At 42.2% G+C, this 26,017-nt stretch overlaps 1 protein-coding gene across 1 annotated transcript in view; it reads left to right on the top strand.

The window, feature by feature from the left end:
- The window catches only part of CPS1 (carbamoyl-phosphate synthase 1), a 98,054-nt gene that overhangs the window by 42,111 nt on the left and 29,926 nt on the right, over positions 1 to 26,017 (top strand). The window contains exons 21-25 of the mRNA XM_062002505.1: positions 3,345 to 3,463; positions 13,244 to 13,385; positions 15,248 to 15,313; positions 15,882 to 15,945; positions 19,390 to 19,571. Coding sequence (XP_061858489.1) covers positions 3,345 to 3,463; positions 13,244 to 13,385; positions 15,248 to 15,313; positions 15,882 to 15,945; positions 19,390 to 19,571 — 573 coding nt within the window. The remainder of the gene's footprint in view (positions 1 to 3,344; positions 3,464 to 13,243; positions 13,386 to 15,247; positions 15,314 to 15,881; positions 15,946 to 19,389; positions 19,572 to 26,017) is intronic.

Genomic DNA, 26,017 nt, shown 5'->3' with positions numbered 1-26,017 from the left:
AGCCCCTGACCTTATGTTCCTTGAATTATGGCTACCAGACTGGGTCAACTGAGGTGACAGATTCTTCATCCCTTGTGTCCCTGTGTCAAGCATACTGGGACCACCTTGCTCTTAAGTACAGTCATTCTCCTATTGTGTGCAATTTCCTCTGCAGAACATAGTAGCTGAATGGGTATATGACTTCAATTTTTCCTGCTGGCATCTGTATTTTCCTGCATCTTCTGTATTCAGGTAACATGTTTGCCTTTTGGTACCATCATAGCCAGTGCTCATTGCATTCAGCAACAGGGGTGTTCCTGTGCCCTGGTATTTCAATTTGTAGCTGAGTGTTGGTGAATATCTGGATCACTTTCCTTTGCTTGCTCCTGTAATAAAACTGTTTGCTAAACATTGGCTAATGTTCAGCCCTGATTTACACTAGTATAAATGTCAGCCAAAGTTCGCCAGCCTTGCAGTTTACCATTCATTTATAGGAAGGAAAAAATGAAGATCCTTTTGAGAACTGAAACAAAAGATGATAAAGAATGTCAAGCTGCAGTCTGTAAGAGCATTGTCTTTCTGCAATGGTTGCACTGATATGGGTTTGAAACAAAAAAACTACCTTAAAGCAACTGTATGTTAAATTTAGCTTATGGGAAATACCTTGTACTTTGAAATAATAGGCTCAACTTATCCTAACATTTTTTTAACCCTTATCTTGTCAAATCTTTGTTAATCTTTCATGGTGTCTGGGTAACAGTGGCTATTTTTCTAAGCAGAGCTAGGGTGTGAAATTATTTCTTTATTCATAGTGTTTGCCTATGTAATGTGGGGTTAGTTCCTTTACAAGGTAGGTAGTTTCACACTTTGATTTTGCTGCAGCTAACTTTTCCATGTGTCCATATCCTGTATGAAGAGGAGGGGACAACTGTCTTTTATAGATAATACTACTGGGTTTTTTTAAGACTGCAAATCTTCCTGGCAGGGTACGGCCAGTTACTATTTTTTATGCCCCCAACTTTGTGCGGTTGAGTATTTAAGCCCTTTGTTCTCACATGTAGATACATCTCATTACATCCTCCATGAGTGGGGGGAGCTGAGGTTGTGCTGTTTGTAAAAAGATACTCACATAGCTGTCCCTCTTACAAGTAGCCTGAACAAAAAACACGAGATGTTCTATAAATGTGTGACTTGTCCAGGTGTTGACTCTCACTTTCCTAGCTGGGAAAATGTGCATCTTCATAAGTGTAGAACATCTTTCAGCAGCTGTGCTTGCTCTTTATGATAGCTCTCTGTTGTGTCTGAAAGATCTTGCTTCTTGTCTTTCCAAGTTGCTCAGAGAGCTTTTATGAAAGGTTAATCTTGGCCCCATGTTAACACAAGGGATCTGGGGAGATGAAGGTGGGTCTGGGCCCCACTGAACATTCTGTGTGTTCCCAGCTGGTGGCATTTTTCACTCAGAGAAGACAAAAAAAAAGCAAGATCAAAGTCTTAATCCTCCCCTATAAAGAGCTGGGTCTATCTGACACAGTGCACTAATTTGTCCCTGTTAATAACAGTATCAGTAAGAGGTACTTCTGGCAGCTGGGGCTGCCTGCCTGCAAATCCCTTTCCAGCTTGCTGACATTTAAAAGCCAACAGTTAGTCCCTGTTAGCCGTCAGCTTTGTTTGAAACAAGATAGAGCTTTGTTGTATGTCTTCTCCTCTCCCAAAGCCCACTAGTCAAGTCTCTAAGGCATTTTACTTTTTCTCTCTTATTTGCCTGTTGGATGATGAAAACAGTAACAGTTCAGGTGAAAGGGAAGAAAGTTCAGCTGCCATTCAGAGCTTTTGCTGTTGTAATAGGACTCACTGTTGTAATGTAAAAGAAGGCACTAGGAGAAAGGCTGAAATAGGTGAGACTCGCTGCTTGGCCAGAGTGACAGAGTGCTGCAAGGATTTAACTACCTGATAAGCAGGTCTGCTCAGGTTGTATCAAATCTTTTTTGGGCCCTCTTATGGATTGTATATGAGTGGCCTCAGAAGGGTTACTCTATGGATTCAATCCACACTCCAATTCACACCAGGGCCCTGGTATCCCAATCGTCCGTGCTACAGACGTGTTAGTTTGCACTTGTGTTCCTGTTCACAGTCAGATAAATACTTCTTTTGTTGAGGAGCCAGGATGGGACTGAACGAACAAGGGTGCCAGCCCTAGAGACAGCACAGGCAGCTGAGCTGTCCGCCATTGCTTGGCCTGGAGACTAGGCATGTTCCCTGACTCACAGCATGAAGGCAGTCCTGTAAACCCCTTGGCTTCTCAGCCTGGGGCCACTGTCTATGGGATGCTCTTGAGGGTAAGCAGGGCTCTAAAGTCACACTGTCCTGCTATGGCTCCCTCCCCATTCTTCCACAGTGTGTTTAGACTGTACTCCTTCATGTCGGTTTAAGTGAAGCAACCGCAGTGCTGTCCAGGGCCCTTGAAATACCCAGGAAATACCAGTGATAGAAAATACAACTGCAGTGTATCAAGGTGCAACTGTCCTCGGATACAATATAGGGAGGCTCTCTAGCATATTTCTCTGAGATTACTTTTTCCTGTGAAAAGTTGTCTTGTGAATAATAACTCTGTGAGGTTCCATTTACCACATGTCTGCAAATAATTTGACAATAATAATAATAATAATAATACAGCTTCACAAAGATCATATAGAGGAATTTGAATGATCGTGATGTTAATCTGAGATACAGAGAGAGAAGCCTGAGTTATGCTGTAGCTGCAGCATGTCACCCAGGACTAGATATTCCCTTGCTTCAGCAGTGTTTTAAGGCCATATGTTTTGATTCAGCCTTGTATTTCAAGGGTAAATCACTGCTGTGATCACTGCTCCAAAGCATTAAACTGCTCTACAACTGGGAGCTGGACCTTGCTGTTTAACGCAGCTTTAGGAGGGTGTCAGTGGGTTTGACATTTAAGCAACCTAAGTGGTAAGGGGTGCAGGTGGAAGAGTCAGCACTGCAAGCAGAACATACCTTGCTCTAGGTAGTTAAGGCACATAGTCAGTGGTCACCAAGCCTTGTTGCCATCAGTTTAACTTTGGCTACTGGCTCAGTGAAAAGCAAATTACCTCTCTCTCTTGCTCACACAGAAGCCAGCTTTTGGTCTTAAAGCACATGCAGAGGTAGCTGGTACTGCTTGAGGGGCATGTTTTCTGTTGTCTAGAGACAAGATCATGAGGTAGATGAATCTCTGACTTGTTCAACTTAGTCTACAGTACTTTTTATGTCTTTATGCTATATAGTTGCTGCTACCTATTTGCAGACTAACTCTGTATTTGTGAAGAATGTACTAAAGAGGCTGTTTGGTGCTGTCCTATTTTTGGCAGGCCTTGGATAACGACATCCCCGTGGATGTCATTCACAAACTCACAGCCATTGACAAATGGTTCCTGTATAAGATGCACAGCATTATGAAGATGGAGAAGATCCTGAAGGGAGGAAACAGGTAAGAAAAACAGCCTTGTCCTAGGACACAGGAGTCCTTCTGGGGGTCCTTTGACTAGGAAACCTGTGGTAAGCCCTGAGCACAGATGCAGTCAACACCAAGAAGTTGATTTCAGTGCTTGGACTAAGCAGCCTTGTCTGAAAACCCAGTTCACTGCCTCATTCAGAGAAAACTTCTGAGAATGTTCTTTTTTGGTGAAATAACTTCTTGGAGTGCTTAGGCATCTTGGCTGCTCTCAGGGATTATGGAAGTTCCGGTTCATTTTGGAAAATCCTCTTTGTATCTTATCTGAGGCTAAGGCTGAGGCTGAATCTGGCCTGCAGTGAGCAACAGCAGGCTGCAGCAGTGTATGAAGGGTAGAGTAAGCCTTCAAACATAGGACTTGTCCTGACCTACTACACCTGAGGGTCAAATACATTGTATTTTTCTCCAACCCAGCCAATTGACTTTTAAGCTTTTTCTGGCTTACTGTAATCATGCAGCATGTATTGCTTTTGTACTTTATTTTCAAACATCTATAATTCCAGACATATTTAAATATAAATAGTCTTCTTTCTTCAAGAAAAATGCCATATAAAACTAAGCAGAAAAGATAACAGTAAATTAAAGCGCTGTGCTGTATTTCAGTTCCAGCCTCTTGCCGCCTTGAGCTTTCCCTTCGTGGTTTACGAGGTTGGGAGATCCTGCTTGCTGAGTTATTGGCTGAACGTTGGCCAGTTTTTCTGCTCGGATACCTATGGTGTTAACCGCATTCACCACATGATGGCACTGGGAGAGCACTGTAGCCAGTACATCACCAAGGTGCTAGTTAGTTCATCTGCTGTGATTTGTGCTACTTTGACCAGCTGCAAGGTTTTAATTGAGCAGCTCTTACTCTTTCTTGCCCCCGGAACAAGTTGGATCTGGAGCTAAACAAAAATAAATGTGGAGGGAGATGTCAAAGAGAAGGAGAAGCTTGATTATTTACAGAAATCTATTGTTTGGCTGCATAAGTTTTTGCCCTCTAACGTCTGTGTCATGTTGCATTTGTCTCGAGCTCCTTAAATATATGTGCTGCTCCTGAGGAAGAAAACTAATATATCCAGAATCAGTTTGGTTTCCTTGCCATTGGAGTGGCATGCTTTGGGATGATTCTCTTGGGACTGCAGAGGTCAACCCCATTCTCAGCTGGGATAAATCCAGCATCACTCCACATGGGCCAATTGTGCTAAGCTGTCCTGTATCCCTGGGGTTGCTTTCCCTTTCTCTGCAGTGAGTGGCAGGCAATAATACTACTAGTAATATGTTCAGTAGCTGGTATCATCCCACATAGTTTTTCATCCTTCTGGTGACTAGGCAGAAGCCTGCTACAGAAAGGCCTTTTGCAGTATCCACCCTTGCATTTGTGTAATATACAGCCAGTACTGTGTCTCTTAGTGGATTTATGCAATTCCACTCAGATTACAGGCAGTATAAATTAATTTAGCCTCTGTTATTGTTTAACCCCAGCCAGCAACTAAACACCACACAGCTACTTGCTCCCTACCCCCACCCTTCCTGCAGTGGGATAAGGACAACAATTGGGTGGAAAAAAAAGATTACAACTTATAGTTTGAGATAAGAACAGTTTACTAATGAAAATTAAATAAAATATATTTGTAATAAAATATATTCCTTTTCATTTCAATTTTTATTATATAGCAAAAAGAGGGAGAAAAAGGAAATTCAAGAAACAAACCCAAGTGACGCACAGTTGCCACCCACTGACCAATGTCTAGCCAGTCCCTTGGCAGTGACTCATTCTTCCTAGTCAATTGCCCCAAGTTTACATCGTGGCCATGACAGCCTGTGGTATGGAATAACCCTATGACTAGTTCAGGTCAACTGTCATGTCCCAGCTGCTTATGCACCTCCAGCCCACTCACTGGCAGGGCAGGAGGAGAAGCAGAAAAGGCCTTGGTGCTGTGCAAGCACTGCTCAGCAGTAACTAAAACATCCCTGTATTATCAACATTCTTCTCAGCACAGACCCAAAACCACCCTGTGCTAGCTACTAGGAAGAAAATTACCTCTATCCCAGCCAAAACCAGGACAGTCTCATTCACGTAGCAATGCAGATTTTCACTCCACTCTCCTTACCCAGACCTCCCTAAGGAAACTGTCATACCTCACAGCCTGCATTGGAGGGAGGGAGAGCATGGACTGTCTGGCTGCATTATTTTGCAGGTACGTTGGCACAAAGAGCCAGGGAAAAATGCTTCTGGCCTGATCTGAGAGACTTGTCAAGTAAGCCACACCAGCAAACACATCTCTGCGATAGCTGAGGGAAAGTTAATGGAGTGATGCAAATGAGACTTGGCACACGTGCTCTTCCTGCAACCAGCTGTTTCCAGTCCCTTCATGCCTGGCATGAGTTTTACCTGTGCTACAGGATTATTTCCAATTGAAAAGAGTGAGCTATGACACTCCCATTGCTTTAAACCTTTCTGTTGTTGAAATACAGTTACCAGCACCAGAAGTCGTTGCCCTGTTTCCAGAGACCATCGCTGGTTACAAGCTCACTCTCTGTTCAGTTGAATCCATCCCTTCCTGTTTGTTTTGGGATTGGCTTGGTGGTTCTTTGCAGTGAGGTTTTGGATGCAGTTAGAGTAATATCTCTGCCAAGAGTCTTGATCTGGGTCCTGCAGAGCTATCATAGAGGCTGGTAACAAGGAGATGACCCCTGCCAAGAGGAAATTTAGAGCTAGAACAAGTGGAAATGACAGATGGGGAAGAGGGATCAGAGGCAGGTGGAGGCCTTTGTGAGTATTTCAGCAAGCAGTGCGCACGTCTTGCATCCTTGCCACGTGGAGAAATTCAGAGGTGAGCAGAAGGCCTCACTGATTTTTGCAGGGAATCTATCTCCATATGTGAATAGTTGTATGGCATAGTGTTATAAGGGAACAACCTTTCAGACCTATAAATGTTCTTCCTTTGTCCTTAGTGTAGAAGCAAGGCCAGCCATTTGCAGAGGCAGTAGAGACTGGGAAGGGCACCCTCTGCCCCATTTCCATTTGTCTCAGTGTACTTTCCAAAGAAGATTAGACCTGGTGCTGGTGAGACTGCATAGGATCTGTCATGCTGCAGCAATGTTTCCTTTGCCTCTGTCTCTGGACTCTCTAAGATGGAGAAAGCATTGTTTCAGGTTATGTACTTTGGCTGCAGGAAAGCAAATGGCCTGAGTTGAATTGGGAAAAGAAAATAATTTTGAAAGTACTTGCAAGAATATCCAGTACTATCACACATCAAAGGTGCCTCTGCTGTTTCTCCTGTGACTTACATGTTTTTCATTTTAAGTGGAAACTTACGTCATGGGTTTCTTTTGTGATTTTTTTTTTTTGACTGGTTACCTTCTTACCTTCAGTAATGTAATCTTAACTATAACCTTCCCCACTGCACACACACGAACAAACCCACATTTACATACACACATCATCCCTGCTGTTAATCCGTGAACAGGCAATGGTGTATGGAGCTGTGGTGGTGCCATAGGATGTTCTGTTATCAGGAATTTCCTTCCTTAGATTTGACCTCATCTTTCCTGTGAGGGAAAATGGAGGGGAATGGCCCTGGAGTGACCCCTCTGGCTGTTCATCAGACTGAGAGAGATGGAAACGTGGACAGATCATGTCTAGCTGTCTGAGGCTGTGTGGAGCATGATGTGACTTTAAGGCCAGGGTTATGGACCTAATTCAGAGCAAATAAGATTTGCAGTAGGTTCCAGTGACACCATCATCCCCAAGAGCACAGTTGAGGTTCAGGCTGGAAAGTAACATCTGGGACATGTTTGACTCAAGACACAAGAGGGACAGAGAACTTTGGGAAAGAGTCCAGTGCAGGGCTACCAAGATGATCAGGGGACTGGATCGTCTTCCTTACGAGAAAGACTGCAAGAACTGGGGCTGTTTAGTCTGGAGAAGAGGAGATAGAGGGGAGACCTTATTAATATTTACAAATATCTAAATGATGGATGTCAGGAGGTTGGAGCATCCCATTTTTCGACTGTAGCTAGCAACAGGACAAGGGGTAATGGGATGAAGCTGGAACACAAAAAGTTCCATTTAAAGATAAGAAAACACTGATGTCCTGGGTGTAAGGGAAAAACTCTTGAAATTTGCATCTGTTCTTTGACCATCTGCAAATGCTAAATGAGGCTGTGCTGATTTTTACTGGTTTAGGAGCTGCCACTGACATATTTGTAGTGCTGGCTTTTAACTGACTGGGAAGATTACTTTTGTCTTTGTGAACTGTGGGGCAGGGAAGACTCAGGAACAAACTAGGAACTCAGTACATGAGGAGAATATAATATAAGCAGCTATTCAGCACTGTTGTTTGTGAACTGTGTGGATCTAATGTAAGATGCTCTCTATTTGTCTTATAGAGCCATTGGTAGTAATTTCACAGCTGTATTTTCTTTCAAAGCATCTGTATATTTGTGAAATGCAATATGCATTTTTTCCTTATTTGTGGAGCATCTCACATTAAAAGCCACTGGGGAACCTGTGTAACTGGTGTGCAATACCAGGAGCAGGAGCATCTCAGCGAAGACCTCAAAGCTTTCTTTTATCGGAGAGGTAGAAAATATGCTTTGAGGAAGCATCTATGACCCGTTTCTTGTCTGTTTTGGTGTGAACTGCTGCCTCAGCACATCATTTAATCCTAGGTGTGAGTCATTTAGGTCTTAGGGCACAGTGTGAGGTTCACATGACTTAAATCAAAATGTCTACAGTGAGATTTATTAGCCCAGGGACCTGAATGTTAAAGATGCAGAGCACTGGAGTGATAGTTGTTCAATGAGTGAGATTTGTTGGTTTACAGCTCCTGCTTCCCTAAGTGCTCCTTTGACAGCTTTTTGTCAGGCATCTCATGAGTTTCTCAGGAGGGGAACAATGGTAACAATCTGTCTCCTCAAGAAGAGAATCGGGGAGAGAATTTATACATTGATCTCATTATTTTAATTGTAACATGTTCAGAATCTGGTAAAACATCGGGAGCAATCAAGGAAGCCACTGGGAGCCTTGAAATAGAGGAGGACAAGGAGGAAAAGAGGAAGACTATGTCTTTGTACATAGTCCAAGCATTTTGGTTCCAGTGTTTCTTGCTTTTGGTCCACTTTGCTTGCCACAGCAAAATTGTAACTTGGGCTTAAATCTAGATTTAGAAGGAGCCAAGTTCAAGACTGGTGGGCTGAGCTGGAGTGTGCTCATCTTTGCAGCTCCTATATGCATGCCCAAGCCACAAAAATAGCTTCTGAGATAAACCAGGAGTGACCTGCAAGGGTGAGCCTATGGGTGTACTGTGTGAACTGACAGGTGTGAACTGGCACAATAGCTGTGTCTCAAATGCTCCCAGCTCAGGCTTTGGCCCTCAGCTCACCAAATAATCCTGATTGTTTTGATCAAGATTCAATAACATACACATAAGTAATATGCAGATGGGCATCAACTGGACAACATACCTAAAATGGAGAGCCTGATTTGGGAGACAAGAATGCTTCTCCCTATATCAAGCTAGAGCTTTCTGCTGACATGTTTATTTAGCATTACTCCTAAACTGGTGGATTAGATGAAAGCCAGTCCAGAGGAACAGAGGGCCGTGCTGAAGCGAACAGATTCTCCTGATAATTGCAATGCTGCTGGTGTTCTTCCAGTCAGTTAATAGATTTCCCCAGGTCCTCTGCACCAGGTGAAAATTTCCTCATTAAGGAGAGTTTATTCCGTTTCCTTTTATCGTTTATTATTGAAGAAGTGAGTCGGCAGAGTTCCAAAGATGACAGGGTGCAATTTTAAACAAAAAGCAACAACAAATCAACACTGGAAGCTGAAACAGAGGCACAAGCAATGCTCAGGAAAGGCTTGTATTGGTTATAAACTGCAAAATGTGCAAGATGCTTTAGCTTTCTGAGGAAGTAAACAGCCACTAAATGATTATGGCAGTGTGCAAAAGTCCAATCATCTGGCTTAGCAGCTTTAAAATTTCTGACTGTCATTTTGCTAAGGTGAATGTTAGGAAAAAGAGCATTGTAGGTGTCTCAAATCACGGCCACTTAATCTTCCCTTGTTTCAGGTATGATTATAGACCAGCAAAGGTCTATAGCCTTTGGAAGACTTTTTGTTCTGTGTTTGATAAGAAAGTGATGCTCCAAGGGAAAGTGGGAGAAACTGGTGTAAGACTGAGGGATATGGTTTAGTTTAGTGATGGGTTTGTCAGTGTGAGGTTAGTGATTAGACTTGGTGATCTTAAAGGTATTTTCTACCCGTAACAATTCTGTGATTCTGTGACTGGGTTATCCGCTTGTGACTAGCCAGAACTGAGACTATTTTCTTTCTCCTTTTAGTACTGGATTTCTTCTGAGCTCTTGGAAGGGTTATTTGCATTCAAGTGTTCAAAGAGATCATCCTGATTCTGCTCTCATTTACTTTTAGTGTCTCCAGCAAATCTAAAGGGCTGTCTTTGAGCAAAGGAGATGGTAATGCTGGATCTTTTAAACCATCACCCCTTAAACCCTATGTGACTCAATTTTTCTCTTTGTAAGATAAGCATAACACTACCATGCTGTTTGCGTATTTCTCTATATTCTTTCCATGAGAGTTGAGATAGAAATGCTAAAAGCTACCCTTATTAGTAAATGGAAATTATCCAGATTATGATTTATGTCCAGTATGTGCAGAGAGACAGCCTGCTTTCCATACCAGTGCTGAGGGTTTGCAGTTCTCTGACTCAGTTGCCTTTAAACAAGATGGAACAATTCTACTGGCTTACTCTGCCTACCCTTGCCTCTGGTTGTCCCTCCAAATCCCTGGGAGCCACTTTGGAGGCTTTTGGACATTTATCATCTCGTGGCAGGTTCTGGTTTCAAGTGTATGGGAGGCAGCACTGTTGGGTATTTGCCTTCTGCTGATTTTTTTTTAACAATTTTGAGTCGCAAATCTCTTAGGTCCCCAGGGCTGGGCTGTCCATTCTAAGCTCATGGTGAGCCTCATGGGGAGCTGGGTGGGTTTCCTCCATATTAATTTGCCTCCATGAGAGATGACTGAGAAACGAGAAAACCAACCCTTTCTGTCCAGGTGCCATTTGAATAGAGATTGCCACCACATTTTCTTCTTAGCCACATTGAAAGCTACATCTCTTTTCTTTATCATGCATTGGGAGGAGCAGAGGTAAAAACGCACTGATTCATTTCCACTTTAGGAACTCAGTTTTTCTCTTGCCCACTGGTTGTCCTGTACAAAACTGGTTACCTTTTTACATGGATTAGTAAGTGTTCTAACCTAATTTAAATTGCTAGCCCAAGGCAAATGAATCATGTCACCAAATAATCACTGCTTCTCTTTTACCCACCATACTGGGGAGGGGGATGACGATGAATGATACTATTATAATGAGATACCAACGAAAAGAATTGAAACAAGCTTCAAATGAAGGCAATTTTCTTTCTCTGCCAGTAATCAGTTGACAGCCAGCTATGTGTGTTTTTGAGGCAGAAAGGAGGGAGAGTAAAGGAATAAGCTGCACTGAAACAGGCTCATTTTCTTGGGGTCACCAGGTCTGCTCACTCATACTTTGGAAATGCCAAATCCAGGAGAGAAATCTAACGTGGCTGCATTCTTCTTAATAGCTGATGGTGGGTAGCATCTATTTTGCCAGAGAACTGGCAGATTTTGTTTGCTCCTGTAAAACACCCATCCATGCCTTCAGTTCTACTGCTCATACTTTGTGCAAGAAGTCCCACCTCTGAGCTAGAAAGAGCTGAGGAGAAGCAGAATTTTGTAGTGAAGGTGTTAGTGCATGCGAGTCACAGGCTTTAATGTACTGTGGTGCCACAGAGTGGGTCTTATTTTGGGAAATCTTTCTGTGCTCAGAACTAAATCCAAAGCCTGGAAAGCAAAACCTGTTGGGACAGGCAGGATTGTTTCCTTCTGACGCTAACAAAGAGCAGCATCTGCTGGAGTAAGAAGGATGATGTGATGTGGGAGTGTGGAAGGAGATCAGGGGTGTACATGGTACTCCTGCCTAGGGTCCTCGAGGGCTGGTTGTTAGTGCCAGGCTGGGGCCCAGCACAGGGGACAGCAGTTGCAGTGAGCAGTTGCTTTCTGCAAATCACCACTAGCTGTCCGTGAGGCTATTGCAGGCAGGTGGAGCACTCTCTTCTCCAATTGCAGTGGAAAGAGAGTCATCGGATTGGATGGTATTGGATGTCATTGTGGAATTCATAGAGGAAAACCCATCTGTCCAGGGAACTGAACCCAAAAGTTTCTGGTCCCCAATTCTGCTCTCAGAACAGCTGGTTTGATGCTTCTGTGCCTCTCACCTCTTTTACACTAGCCTGACTTCACCATGGGCAGCAGAGCTGCTCCGTGCCTAAGCCGGAGGGGAAAATCCAATCCCATGACTCTCTTTCATGCTTCAGCTTTCTGACATGTTCCAATAAAGCAGCCTTACCACTCTCCTCACCACTCTCCTCCCAGTAAAATAACATAATGCTATTTATTTAAAAATAACATCAAGCAAAGGACATAATTCAAAAGCTCTGATTTAGGAAAATTACTTGTTTGTTAATCATTTCCCTTTTCACGATTCAGAGTTTGCATGTTTATAAAATATTGATTTATTGGGTAGGCAAGGATGCTCTTGGCAATGAAGATGAAAAGCAGAACTGCTGATAAAAATACACAGGCTTTTTTATGTTTTTGCAAAAGCTAAGCTCAGCAAAGGTAGCTTAGAAACAGACAGGCAGAAACTGTAAGGACTATAGGTGGAGTTAAAGCAAAGTGGAACAAAGATAGTATGGGAGAGAAAAAAGTGGAAGGAATACAGGGGTAATGGAGAAGATGAAAAAGTCAAAAGCAAAATGAGCAAGAAACTATTGAACTGCAGAGATGGCTAAGGATAGCAACGTGTTTGAAATAAACACAAAAATCTAGGGCTCCCAAAAAACGAAACCAGAACAAGAAAACGTGGAAGTACTGAGACACTCTGATTGCAAATATGAAATAGAAAAAAAAGGTGTATCCCTGTTTAGCTTGTTTATCCCCCTCTCCCAGTTTTCATAATGCAAGAAGCAACACAAACCATATGGAAAGAAGTATATGTGAGACTGTCAGAAGGAAAAACCTGCCTTGCCTGTGAGCCTCTGGAGGGCATTTCTACCACGTATCTTGGAAGTCAGATGCTTTTTCAAAAAATTTACTCTTTCTAAAGGTAGAAAGAGCATCCTCAATAACAGAAAGAAGGGCTTGTTTAGAGCAAATTGTGGTGTTTTGAGGCAAGTTATCCCCCAGCTCATCCGGATTAGGGGACAGTTATGCCAGTTGTGTGAGGCCGCTGAATCAAAGAAAGGAATCGCTGCAGGTCTTCCATGGACACTCGAAAGGTAAATGACCAGAGAGAAGATATGATGACCTTGTACCAGCATGGTGGAGAATGCTGCTTGGGAGAAGATGGACTGCAGCATGAGTCACTCATTCCTGTCTCAAAAATGCAAGGAAGGAAAGTATTTCATATCCTACTATCAGAGATCTGCCTGTAGACTTTACCTTCTAAGTATTTGTGAGAGACATCCAGTGCATAAAAAGATCCTTTGTGTATGAGGATTGCATAGCTTAGCTGGGTCTTCCTTTTCTTGAGTTCATGTACATTATCTTATATCGACTGTATGCAGCATGGAAGAATATATCATATATATCTTCTAAGAATATATCATATATCTTCTTAGTACTCCTGTAAAGCCTCATGCAGAAAGGTTTTTCTTATTTAATCCCAGTGACACAATTCCAGAAGAGACACTGAGGAGAGCCAAACAGATTGGATTCTCAGACAAACAGATTGGGAAATGCCTGAGGCTGACTGAAGTCCAGTGCCGTCAGCTAAGACTGAGGAAGAATATAGTGCCCTGGGTGAAACAGGTACGTGAGAAACATCGCTGTTTGTGGTAGGGCTTCCAGGAGTGCAAGGAGCAGGAGACCTCCATGACCTTAGAAACAGCTGAGATAAACAAAGGGGAAACTCTAGCACTGTTAACATCCATGGGAATTTTGACATCGATATTTGAGGAGAGGAAGCTTTGGTCATGTAGCTGTTACTTCAGCATCGCAATGTAGTGATGTGAACATCCCCAAAGAGAGACTCAGGTTATTCTTGTTCATGTTCTGTATGGCTGAAAGGGAAATGCAGCCATCTAGTTTCAGGAAAAGGCTGAGAGCGCTAGCCCAGCATGGTGTGGTGTGACCATAAACAGTGTAATATGTCTTTTCTCTTGGTAGTAACTTTTACAGGGTAATACTTTATTTGAAGTGTGCTATTGTTACGGGTTCATTTGTTATTCATTGTGATAGCATGAGTTTAATGAGCTCATCTAGTATTCATGGTGATGTCAGGAGTGCTTTGCTAGGTGTTCTGCTGCTGCATTTATGTTAGTATTATGCTGCATGTATGTTAGTATTAAATTGCTACCAGCTGTTTTTGGGTTTTTTTGTCCTTAAAGGGGAAAAAAAATCCCAACTCAAACTACTGACTGTTTCTGAAAGACCCTATCTGTATCCTCAGGCCCAATTCCAGGTGCCAAATCTGCTTCTCTTCCCTAGCTGCTGTTTCCTTCTGTGTCTTCACCTGGCCCACAGAAAGGTGCCTGGTCTTGCACTGCGTTCTTTCTGCTGCATATGGCACTGCAGTGCTGGATTGATTTCTGTGCCAAGGTACCCTTAATAAGGTCATTCTACTTATGCCTGCATTTGTGGCTCCCAAGCATATGGTTCTTCTTGAGCCATGAAGTACAAGTTGCAGTATTAGCAACAGTAATGAGCAGCAGACAGTTACATAGTGCTAATGACTTCAGGTCACACTCTTCATTATTTGCAAGGATTTCGACAGCCAGTGGGGATTCCTAAAAATATTGAAGATTGGACAGATTTTTAACTGGTGTAACAGTGTAAAAATTCATGTCAGGACTGTTTTAATATTGTTCCCTGTTCAGTATTCTACACGGAAGTATTTCAGGTGTTCATTCAGGGGACTTTAGCAGTCACTGGTGACCAAAAGGGACTAGTTACCATGAATAACATGCAATAAGTAGTTCACACAAACAGTTTGTGAAAAGCCTAGTAAGCAAATTATTCTTCTGAGCTCTCTGGTGACTAATTACACAAGAAATTGTTGAAAACTAGATGTAAAGGGATGGTTGAAAATCACTCTCACTTTGTGTACCATTTAATTATCAAAGCATGAGTTATACTGTAATGTAAATACATAGCACTTGCACTGCTGACTACTACTCAGCATGATCTCAGTGATATTGTGTGTATGTTTGTACTCAGTGTGGGAGTAAGATGGGGTCAAGAGCACAGTGTCAAGATACCAGACAGTGCAGCTAAAGAGGAGAGGAGACCTGGAGAAATGGAGGTCTGTGTAATTAACGCTGCCAAACTAACTGGAGAATGAGGGCCTTGGCCAGAAGGAGTGAATGGGAAAAGTGCATGGGCTATGAAGGTGTTCTACCAAAGAGATGCAGAACTAAAATTGCAGCTTTTAAAGACATGGTAGGTTCTCCTGTTGACTGAAGTGTAGGGTCTAGGAAGGCCAGGCGTATGCTGTGTTGCTAGCATATGACGCTTCAGGTGACCTCCTTTTGAGGAAAGACATGATGGGAACATAATAGGACAAAAATAGGAGTAGAAAAGGAAAGAGGAAAAAGAAAAAAATCCAAAACAACTGCATGTAAGAAAGAACTTGCATTGGCCAAGTCACATCCCTCCTCTTCTTCCCTGTACAGATCGACACAGTGGCAGCAGAACACCCAGCGCTAACTAATTACCTCTACATCACGTACAATGGACAGGTAGGCACATTGGGAAACAACAGCCTCATTGCTGTCTAATTTGATCTCTTTCACCTGTGCTGTGTTATTTCTGGAGATCTTGGAGATGTCTTGGTCTCTGTAGCAATTCTTTTGAATGGTGTTACATGTAATCCCCCTACAGCAGGCCCGGAACTTTCTCTTGCTTAAATACTGATGCAGCTCATTTAAGTGTTACTGCTCCTGTGTTGTTATGATACTGCGTTATGTCACCTATACTTGCATCCTCTGTGCACAGATCAGGTGCTGGGAATGCAGAACTTGCGTTTCTATGTGAAATCCATTCAGTTTTGTGTGAAACTTAACACCTCCTTAGGTGGCTCGAATAGCCAAATGAAAAGTGCAGTGTTTCCTTTGATTTGGGTGCAGCACCACTGATTCCAGTAGGGTTGCACTTGATTTACACTGCAGTAAACAAGATCAGACTTGAGTGCCCTGAAGGATCAGACTGTTGGATATGGGTTGAGCACCAGAAATTGTTGGTTCTGAAAAGAATGGGGTAAGGTGCAGTAGAGTACAGATCCTAATGGCTTTTCTTCCCCCTTTTCAGGAACATGATATAAAATTTGATGACTGTGGAGTGATGGTGTTGGGCTGTGGACCATATCACATAGGTAAATCTTTCTTACAGCTCTTCTGTTCTCCTTGCACCCTCGAGCCTTGTTTGGATATTCCTGTGGTTCATTTGTTCCTCTTCTCATATGGTGACAAAACTCTCCAGAGCATAGGACATCAATTCCTAACACTAGCTTTGCCTTTTACACTTGTTTGGAGACTTCATTTCACGCCCCGGAAAAAACAGGAGAATTTTATTACTTTTCACTTGTCACTTGTGATTTCCACAAAGTTTTAGGGAATTTTAAAAATCTTTTTGCATATGGTAAGTTCTTGAGAATCTGATACCTTGTATGAACAGGTTTGTTATTCCCACACCTATCTTACATGTTTATGCCAACTTATGTTGCTATATACTATGCATTTTACTGCTATAAATATTGATTATAAAAATACCTTTGCATCTTCATCTGCTTTTGGATAAGCAATTCTCTGTATGCTGTTTTTTCAGTCTGCTCAGATGATTGTGCAGCATAAGAGTTTCCTCATGGCTCTGAATATTGCTGAAAACTGCTGAATTCTGTATATGATGACTTTCATTTTTTCTTTTCATGGGAGAAAACCAAAGAAAGCTATTTTACAAACACCTTGCAATTACTGAAGAGAAAAAAAAAATTGGTTGTTATTCAGAGATATTTTTGCTCTGCATCTCACAAGTAGCGCTGATGGTTTTTGAAAGCTGAAATGTTAAACTGCATCCATTTGTTTTGGTTGGATGGACAGATCATGTGCTACTCTCCTGACGCTGTTCGGAGGCTGTGTCTTTTTGAACTCAGTTTCCAGTATGAATGTTGAGATGAGTGAAATCAGGAGGAACACTCCATGATTATGCCTGGTTTTTGTGAACGCCTCTGCCATTCAACATACTGGGTAGTATGGTTACAAAAACTGAACAAAAAAAGGAGGGCAGTGTTGTTTAGCAATGTGATCAAATGTATGTAAATGCATTTTTCACTCTTCACCTAAAATTCCTTATTGTCTAGATTAGCCATAAAGATTTGATTGTGGTCTTACCTGCTCTGTAGCTTTGACTGGATCAAGACAATCTTTGGAAGAGGTTGCAACTAAATAAATGATGCTAAAGGAAGCTACTACTTGCACCTGTAAAAGATTTTTTTTCTAGGTGCAGTAGCCAAGTTGATTTTTTTTCCCCCTTTTGATATCCTTTGAAGGCAAATAAGCAGCATGCTTTTCCTCTATGCTTTCAGAATTGGAGTTGTAATTCAGTGGGATCAGCTTAGTGTGGATTTACATTTACAAAGCAGGAACAGGTCAGAAAGGGATAAATAATTTGAGTGGAAGTTAAATATGTGACTTTTTTTTTTTTTAAACAAGGTTCTTACTTCCTTTGTGAAAACTGGTTTAGAGTAAAAACTCCAACTTCATGAATTTTATTTGAAAATATTTTGAAATACATTGCAGGAAAATCTTGAATATTTTGTCATTTTTGCCAAGAAATAAAATTAGTTGGAGGGAAATGTGATGTAATTTCAAAAGTTGTGCTGTATTCTGTATTTAAAAAGAAAATGATCCAAATAGAAATGTCTCTTTTTAAAGTTTTCTTGTAAACTAATATGGCAAATAGAAGCATGATGTGAATTGGTACAGTGGCACACTCTTGAACTTAAGAGCTTGCTTTGATGCATCTTTCATGTGCATGTAATGGCCTATGGTTTACTGAGAGCCTGAGCTGCAGTGTGTGACCTGTGCTTCATGGATATTGCTCAGATATTCAAGGTGATGCTTTCCCCTCCTTTGCTGCCAGGAAGATATCTCCTGTCTTAGGAGAGGAGTTTGTTTTTGTGAAAGCCAGCCCTGAAAGCAGTACAAATAAGTTATACTGCCAATTGCTTGGACCAGTAGAGTGCTCTGTAAGTTTTAAGGCGTGCAAGTAGATTTAACATGATTGAAACCTGAAAGTGAGTTCAGGAACATGTGCCTGTGTTGATGTAGTAATTATTTTCTACGGAGCAGTTGTTAGGAGCAGTGTGTGGTTGTTACAAGTCATTACTAGTATTACTAATTACTTGCTGTCTTTCTTTTTCGCACTGTTTGGACATGACCATTGCTGGATGTGGCAGGAATGTACTTAACAGGTGTTCAGCTCTTTTCATAAACTGTATCCAAAATAGTCAGATGGGGACTCCAAATTACCATTGTCTCCCAAAATTGAGGTTTCTTATGTGTATAGGAATATCTGAATAATGGTAGTGGAATACAAAAAGTGAAGGAGCATCTGAGGATGTTTCTGGGAAAACATCTAGTTCCAGATTTGTTTTCCCTCTCTTTTCAGTGGGGTTTTAGCTGAGACTTCAGCATGTTACACAGAAGTGGGGAAATAAACTGTGACAGCCATCTGTTTGTGACTAGGTGATGGAGGCAGCAATTAAGCACAGCCTGAATTTCCAATGTATCTTGTCACATGATTATATAAAAAAATAATTATATCAGTGGTTAATGATCATGTAATGACTGTGAACACATCATGATGAGGCCAAGGTTTTCTTGTAGACTGTAAGCATAACCATTTACTGATGTTTTTTAAGAAGCATCATTTTTTGTTTACGGTACCCTTCTTAGATGTTTTGAGTGTAGATATATATGAGACAGCAGGTGATAGCACAAGTCTGGCCTCCAGTATGCCTGTAGTGTTGGCCAAGTGCCAAGTTCTGCAGCTTGCCGAAAACCAAGCACCAAGTCCTGGTGCTCATCCAGGCACCAGGTGACTCCCCCTGGGCCTTCTTCCTTTAGAGGTGGTCACAGTGCTTATTCAGGGTTCAGGGTGGTAGGATGTGCTTGTCTCACAACATTGCCATAGTCACTGTGGCCTCTAAACCAAGATAAAAGTATCACAGAGTGGCTCTAAAAGTATTGTTCTACCATTTTTCCTTGTCTAGAGTCAGCACGTAAGAAGGTCCCACTGAGTTGCAGTTTTTGTGTTGTTAGTTAGCCATACTCTGCTTTTCTGGAAGGCAAAAAACCACTTCAGTCTTCTAGTTTTAAAACCACATCTGTACAAATGTTTCATAGTTCCTTGAGTAAACAGCACTATCTAATAATAATGGGCACTCAATTTGGTCACCTCTAAGCTTCTGCCTCTGAAGTTTTATCTTAAAGCATGTTGGTTGGGAGGCAGTAAATAGCTGGATGGGCAGTGAAGGGGGGCATGGGTTTTTATGAGTGCAGATGACAGATATGTTAGAGGCCTGTCACTCCTGAACGGCTGAGCCAACTTACCTGATGTGCTTGGAGGCTCACATTTGTGGATGATTAGTTTCCACGGGAGAACAATTAGATTCTTGCTCTGAGCTGACAAGAGGCCGTGCTGTTATGTTTTATATATTGTTCTTTTTTCTTCTTTAAGCTTGAGTGCTGAGAATGTCTGTTTATATTTTCTTCTCTGCATCCTTCCTCTCCTTGCCCACTTTTCTGTCTCCTGGCAGGCAGCAGCGTGGAGTTTGATTGGTGTGCTGTCTCCAGTATCCGCACATTGCGTCAGCTTGGCAACAAGACCGTTGTAGTAAATTGCAACCCGGAGACAGTGAGCACAGATTTTGATGAGTGTGACAGACTGTACTTTGAGGAGCTGTCATTAGAAAGGATCCTGGACATCTACCAATATGAGGTAAAGAAAAGCAGAAGCACGATAAAAAGCCACGAAGCAAACCAAACTTTTCAAAATTCATGTCACTAGCTTGCCTCAGCACAGCAGCTGGGGGTTAGGGGAGAGAGCTTCCTAGCAAAAGCTGTTCGGTTTGGATCTCGATGTTGCATTTTACACATTGTTGATGCTCCTAACAGACTGCTCAATAATGAATGCCAAATAAATATTAAATTATTTTGCAAGATGCCATATTGTGCAGTATTTACAAGCAGATTTAATTTGCTGCACAGTCATTTATCTCACAAATTATTCTACCCTTGCAATGCTAAGCTTTAGCACTTAAGCATATCCTTGACTTTAAGCACCAGTACTCCCACTGAAGCAGTAGAACGAGTTATGTGCATCATGTTAATGGCTGCTGAAGAGCTTGAAGTCTTGGCCTTGCAATACAGTGGCAATGTGGTGGATGTGGTCCCGCATACAGGCAGGCTGATCGGGAAGGCGCATTGGAATTGTCATCAAACCAAAACATGTTCCAGCTCCAAATCTAGATTTGCATTTGTCTGATCAAGAGTTTACAAATGTTCAGAAGTACTGATATTAAGAGATGGAGAAGAGTCCCAGACAGATTTTGTAATGGGAGATATATATACTGTAACCAGTTAGTCCCAATATGGAAAATGTCATCTCTAACTGGTAACACAGTCATCTTAGATATGTGGCTGAGGCTTTCAAAGGTGCTTACAGGAGCTTCATCTTCCTTGAAATTCATTGCAAGCTGGTTGTATAATCTGCTGAAGCAACTTTGCAGAACCCAGATCATGTTAAACTTATGATTTTTCTTGACTTTTTTCCCCAGTATATGACAATTTGAGCTCGTTTACTTTGTGAATGGGTGCAGGCTTCTAAAATGGTTTTATAACCTGGCTATGTTTTGATAATTCCCAAATTTGGAGCCAAGTGAAAGCATACCAGAACTCAAGTCCCAGTCTTTAGGCTGTGTTCTTAAACCATTTGCAAAATACTGTCCAAGACCATTTTTAGATTAAATGTTCATACTTTCCTATTTGTACATGTTGTTTTGCCTCTTCTTTAAATTTTTATAAGAGCAGGGACTGTTACTGGAAAGCATAGATTTAGGACAGACCAAAAGACTTGGGTGGTTCTCTGGAGTCTTAAAGACTGTCGGTTTTTTGAATGCTTTAGGATTACCCATGAGACTCAGCTCTATAAGTATTGAACTCTTGTTTACATAAGCAAAACTGAACTTCTGAATGTGGGGCGTGGAGAAAACGGGTGTGACAGTTTGTCAGACAAATAACACTGATGAAATACAGCATCTAATTACTACTGAATCAAAGAGAAGGTAGAGATAGGTGATGAGGGAGCAACTACTCATTTAAACATGTAGTGCTAGTAATTAGGAAATGGATAAGAAAAATATGTGAAAAGAATAATGTATACATGTTGAAACTTGCATTATCCTGCTTGTCACAGCAGGGCATGGCGAGTTTGAGAGGTGTTGTAGATCTCAAGGTCTAATAGCAGCATCCTGTGGTACAGAGACCTCAAGAGGAACAACACTATTGGCAATTTCCATGCTCATCAACTGGACCATGCTCACGCTTCTGGGCATGTTTTTAGCCTATCCTGCTTGTGAAATAAAGCAAAAGGTGATTGTGAGAGGAGAGAGGGCAGGGGGGAGGCAGCAGGAGATGAGGTGGTGAGAATAAAAAGAGGGAGAAGAGAGACGCTGGGAGTTTGCAGAGAATTCTGCACAGTTTTTGGCACGGAATTGAGTTGGAGGCCTGTGGCCAGTGGAGTTCCACAGGCATCGGTTCTGGGACCAGTCTTGCTCAACATCTTCATCAACGACCTGGATGAGGGGACAGAGTGTGCCCTCAGCAAGTGCCCTGATGACCCCAAACTGGGAGGACTGGCTGATTCCCCAGAAGGCTGTGCTGCCATTCAGCGGGATCTCGACCGGTTTGAGAGTTGGGCAGAGAGGAACCTCATGAGGTTCAACAAGGACAAGTGCAGAGTCCTGCATCTGTGGAGGAACAACCCCATGCACCAGTACAGGCCGAGGATTGACCTGCTGGAGAGCAGCTCTGCAGAGAGAGACCTGGGAGTCCTGGTTGATAACAAACTAACCATGAGCCAGCAATGTGCCCTCGAGGCCAGGAAGGTCAACGGCATCCTGGGATGCATCAAGAAGAGTGTGGCCAGCAGGTAGAGGAAAACTCTGCTCCCCCTCTCGTCTGCCCTTGTGAGGCCTCATGTAGAGTCCTGTGTCCAGTTCTGGGCTCCTCAGCTCAAGAGGGACAGGGAACTTCTGGAGAGAGTCCAGTGCAAGGCCACCAAGATGATCAGGGGACTGGAACATCTTTCATATGTAGAAAAGCTGAGGGAACTGGGGCTGTTAAGTCTAGGAAAGAGGAGACCAAGGGGGAATCTTATTAATATTTACAAATATCTAAAGGGTGGGTGTCAGGAGGTTGGGACATCCCTTTTTTTCTATTGTATCTAGCAACAGGACAAGGGTTAATGGGATGAAGTTGGAACAGAAAAAGTTCCACTTAAACGTAAGAAAAAACTATTTCACTGTTCAGGTGAGGGAGCCCTGGCACAGGCTGCCCAGAGGGGTCGTGGAGTCTCCTTCCTTGGAGGTCTTCAAGACCCGCCTGGACATGTTCCTGTGCGACCTGATCTAGGTGAACCTGCTTCTGCAGGGGGGTTGGACTAGATGATCTCTAAAGGTCCCTTCCAACCCTACCATTCTATGATTCTACGCATTCTGCCACTCTGATTTGGGTGTGAAAGTAACCAATTTGATATTTGTTCTGGAGGTGTTAAAGCCATCAGGATCTGAGCACAATCCAAAATTATGATTGTGCTGTTTAATAAATCTCAGAGGTGAATAATAAATATCTGTTTCAGGACACTTTTCGTAAGTAATGTTAAAAGATATCATTATGCTTAATTTGCAAGTAGCGAAATGGAAACTCTGAGGAGCAGAGATACTGCACAGAGTCATACAAAGTACACAGGCAGACCTGAGGCAGACTCCAGACCTTCAGCAGAGTGTAGTCTAAAATAGATTATTTGCTGTATGTAATTCAAAAAAAAGTTAATATCCTGTTAACAAAATACTTCCTCAGGCAAGTGCAGTTGAAAGTCGGTCCCTAAGGACACAGTCAAGTTAAAAACTCAGGATCTGATTCTGAGATCCCTTTCCAGTCTTGAGGATAACCATCTCTCCCAGCTTCTTAGACTAAGCATGAATAGTGCCATGATTTCATGCCAATCTTTTTAAACCCTCCTGCTTATCAGTCTCATGTGTTCCACTGTATGATGAACACTGGCAAATATTCTGGAAATTCCTGGATCATTGGCAAACCATAGGTAAGACCATCAGCAAACAATGGATGTAACCCTTTGCCTTCAGTAGAGATGATACATCAACTCCCTAAACATTGTTAGCATTAACAGCAAACCTTGGGCAGCTATGAAGCTCAAATAAATAGGTTCATTGACTTGTTCAAGTTTTTCTGGTTGGATGAATTAAGCTACATTTTGGAGCAAGGTTACCAGTGAGACTGAGAGGGCTGGAACCTGTCTACCAAGAGCTGCCCACAGCTTCACACGGTCCCATCACAGCAATGTCCCTCGTCTTTCTCTTCTTTGTGCCCTTTTACCTCTCCGTCTCCCTTCAACATTCACAGCTGCTCTGACTCACCGGAGACTGAGCTTTGCACAACAGAGCTGTACGTTGGAGTGAAGTTTAATTTCCTATGAATGTGCAAAGTTAGGGGGTAATCTGTGAAGACAATAATTTAAAAAAAGACCCAACAAACAAGACTCCTTCCCTCAGATTTATTGGCTTTTTGTTTCCAGAGAAGATGTTCCTTTTTTAATATCTATCTGCTTGAGGGCCTCTTCTGATTCTTTTTCAGTTTCTAGGATTGTTCTCAAACAATTCATAAAACTAAAGGAGACTCTTAGGTACAATTTTAATGGTCTAATTTGTTTTCAAACTCAGGGAAAAAGAAAACCCAACTCTATTACTAATGACATAAGAGCAAGGTAGTAATAAAAAGAGTGATTTTTGTTATAAAAGGGAAAATAATTCTCTCTAGGCATCTTTCACTAGATTATGTATAGCATATATTTTAAAGATATCCAATGGCAAGGGTGATATTCATTTTCTTTATAATTAAAATACTGATGACAGCTGATGACAAAGTGATATGCAATGAGGTCTATTTCTGTCTGCCCCCATTTCTCAGTGGAGCAGCTCTGCTCCCTAGCAGGGCAGTGGGCTCTTCTTTGGCCTAGAGCATGCTTTGGGAATAACAGCAGAATTTTAAAGGCAGAGGTAATCAGGGTCTGGGTCTCAATCTATGGTTCTTTTTAAGTAAAAATGAGTATATGATTCTTTGCTATCTGCTTGAATAAGACTTCTCAGTCTCCTTGGGGCTGGAGGCCCTATCACCATCCCAACTTGGATGCAAGCAGTGTTTGGATTTTCAAGGCTCAGTGACTAGAATTGTTTTAAAGACAGAAACACACAGTAGCCAAAGAGAAGCTGTTAGCTTGGACATTGGCATTTCAAATATGTTCAGGATAGATTAAGATGTTGGTTGACCTTGGCAGCAGAGCTAGGTTGACTTGTTATCAAACAGAAACCATTCCAAACTGCAAGAAGTTTGCTTTATTCACTCTCTGGTTCTTGTCCATGTGGGATGATAAGGGATATGGGGACTAGAGATAAGTACTGTATTTTGGATGGGTCTGAAAGCAGTAAGGAACAGATTTCTGAGTTGGAGATGGTGAGCTCTGATGTCGTGAGACAACCCCATGTGGGCACAAAACAGCCTCTGTCCTTGCGCCATCCTCTGTTAATGAGTCATTTTTCACTCCCTGTCCACAGCTCTTTCAGGTAGTTACTGCTGGCCAGCAGCAGCATGTCATCCCATAAGTGACTGCATGGTGAAAAGGGAAAAAAGCATCTCCATCACCATTTATGAGCAGCAAATAATAATCTTGTAGACCTTGGTATAATAAGTGCTGCTTAAATGACAGACTTTTTTTTTGTGGCTTTTTAATATGGTAGGAAATTAACCACATGAAAGTTGAGCAGGATTTGTACTGGCATTTATCATCTGCTTTTTCTCAGTCACTTCTAGTCCATCCAGCTCTCAGCTTACAGATCTGCCACTCTAAATCCTTTTAAATCCCTCATTAAAACCTTCCTTTTCCAGGAAGGCTGGTGGTGCTAACCTCCTTCAGGAAAAACATAATGGTTAATTAAAAGAACACTGATATTCTGAAAGATAGAACCAAACCATGGCTCATTCAATTTATGTTTCTCATTTGTTAGAGGTGGGTAAAACCTATGTAAAGCACATTTGGTCCAAAAGAGCTCTTTACTACAGCTGTACCTGGGGCCTGATTCTCCTTTGAGCAAAGTTTCACCAGCTGTAATTTGTAAGTAAAGTGCCAATTATTTAATTACCCTCAATTATTACACAATCTAAACATAATTCATGTCCTCATAATTGTTGCAGGTACTCTAAGGCCTTTTTTTAACTCTTGAAAATTTTCATACCAGATGAGCTTGTACTTGAAAGCATTAGAGATTCTATGTAAAAAGAAAAAAAAAAAAAAGAATGTGGGCCACAAAAACCCCCAGCAGCGCTACAGGCTTGGGGAGGAGTGGCTGGAAAGCTGTCCAGCAGAAAAAGACCTGGAGATGTTGACAGCTGACTGAACATGAGCCAGCAATGTGTCCAGGTGGCCAAGAAGTGCAATGGCATCCTGGCCTGTATCAGAAATAATGTGACCAGTAGGACCAAAGAAGTGATTGTTCCCCTGTACTCAGTGCTGGTGGGGCCGCACCTTCAATACTGTGTTCAATTCTGGGCCACTCACTACAAGAAGGACATTGAGATGCTGGAGTGTGTCCAGAGACAGATAACAAAGCTGGTGAAGAGTCTAGAGAAAAAGTCTTATGAGGAGGGGCTGAGGGAGCTAGGATGTTTAGCCTGGAGAAGAGGAGGCTGAGAGGAGACATCATCACTCTCTACAACTGCCTGAAGTTGTAGTGAGGTCAGGGTCGATCTCTTCTTTCCAGTAACAAGTGACAAGACAAGAGGAAATGGACTCAAGTTGTGCCGGGGGAGATTTAGATTGGACATTAGGAAGAACTTTTTTACTGAGAGAGTTGGAACAGTGGGGTGGAACGGGCTGCCTAGGGAGGTGGTGGAGTCACCATTCCTAGAGATAGTCTAAAGATTCATAGATGAGGTGCTGAGGGATACGATTTACTTTAGTGATGGGCTTGGCAGTGGGAGGTTAGTGGTTGGACTTGATGATCTTAAAGGTCTTTCCCAACTGATTCTGTGATTCTGTGTTTTCAGCTGAGCTCAGCTGCCTCTTGTTATTTGCCATTTATTATTATTTCC

Source organism: Colius striatus, chromosome 9 (assembly GCF_028858725.1).
Source record: "Colius striatus isolate bColStr4 chromosome 9, bColStr4.1.hap1, whole genome shotgun sequence".
Lineage (NCBI taxonomy): Eukaryota > Metazoa > Chordata > Aves > Coliiformes > Coliidae > Colius > Colius striatus.
Note: the sequence above shows the minus strand (reverse complement) of the source record. Positions and strands in the feature narration are given on the sequence as shown.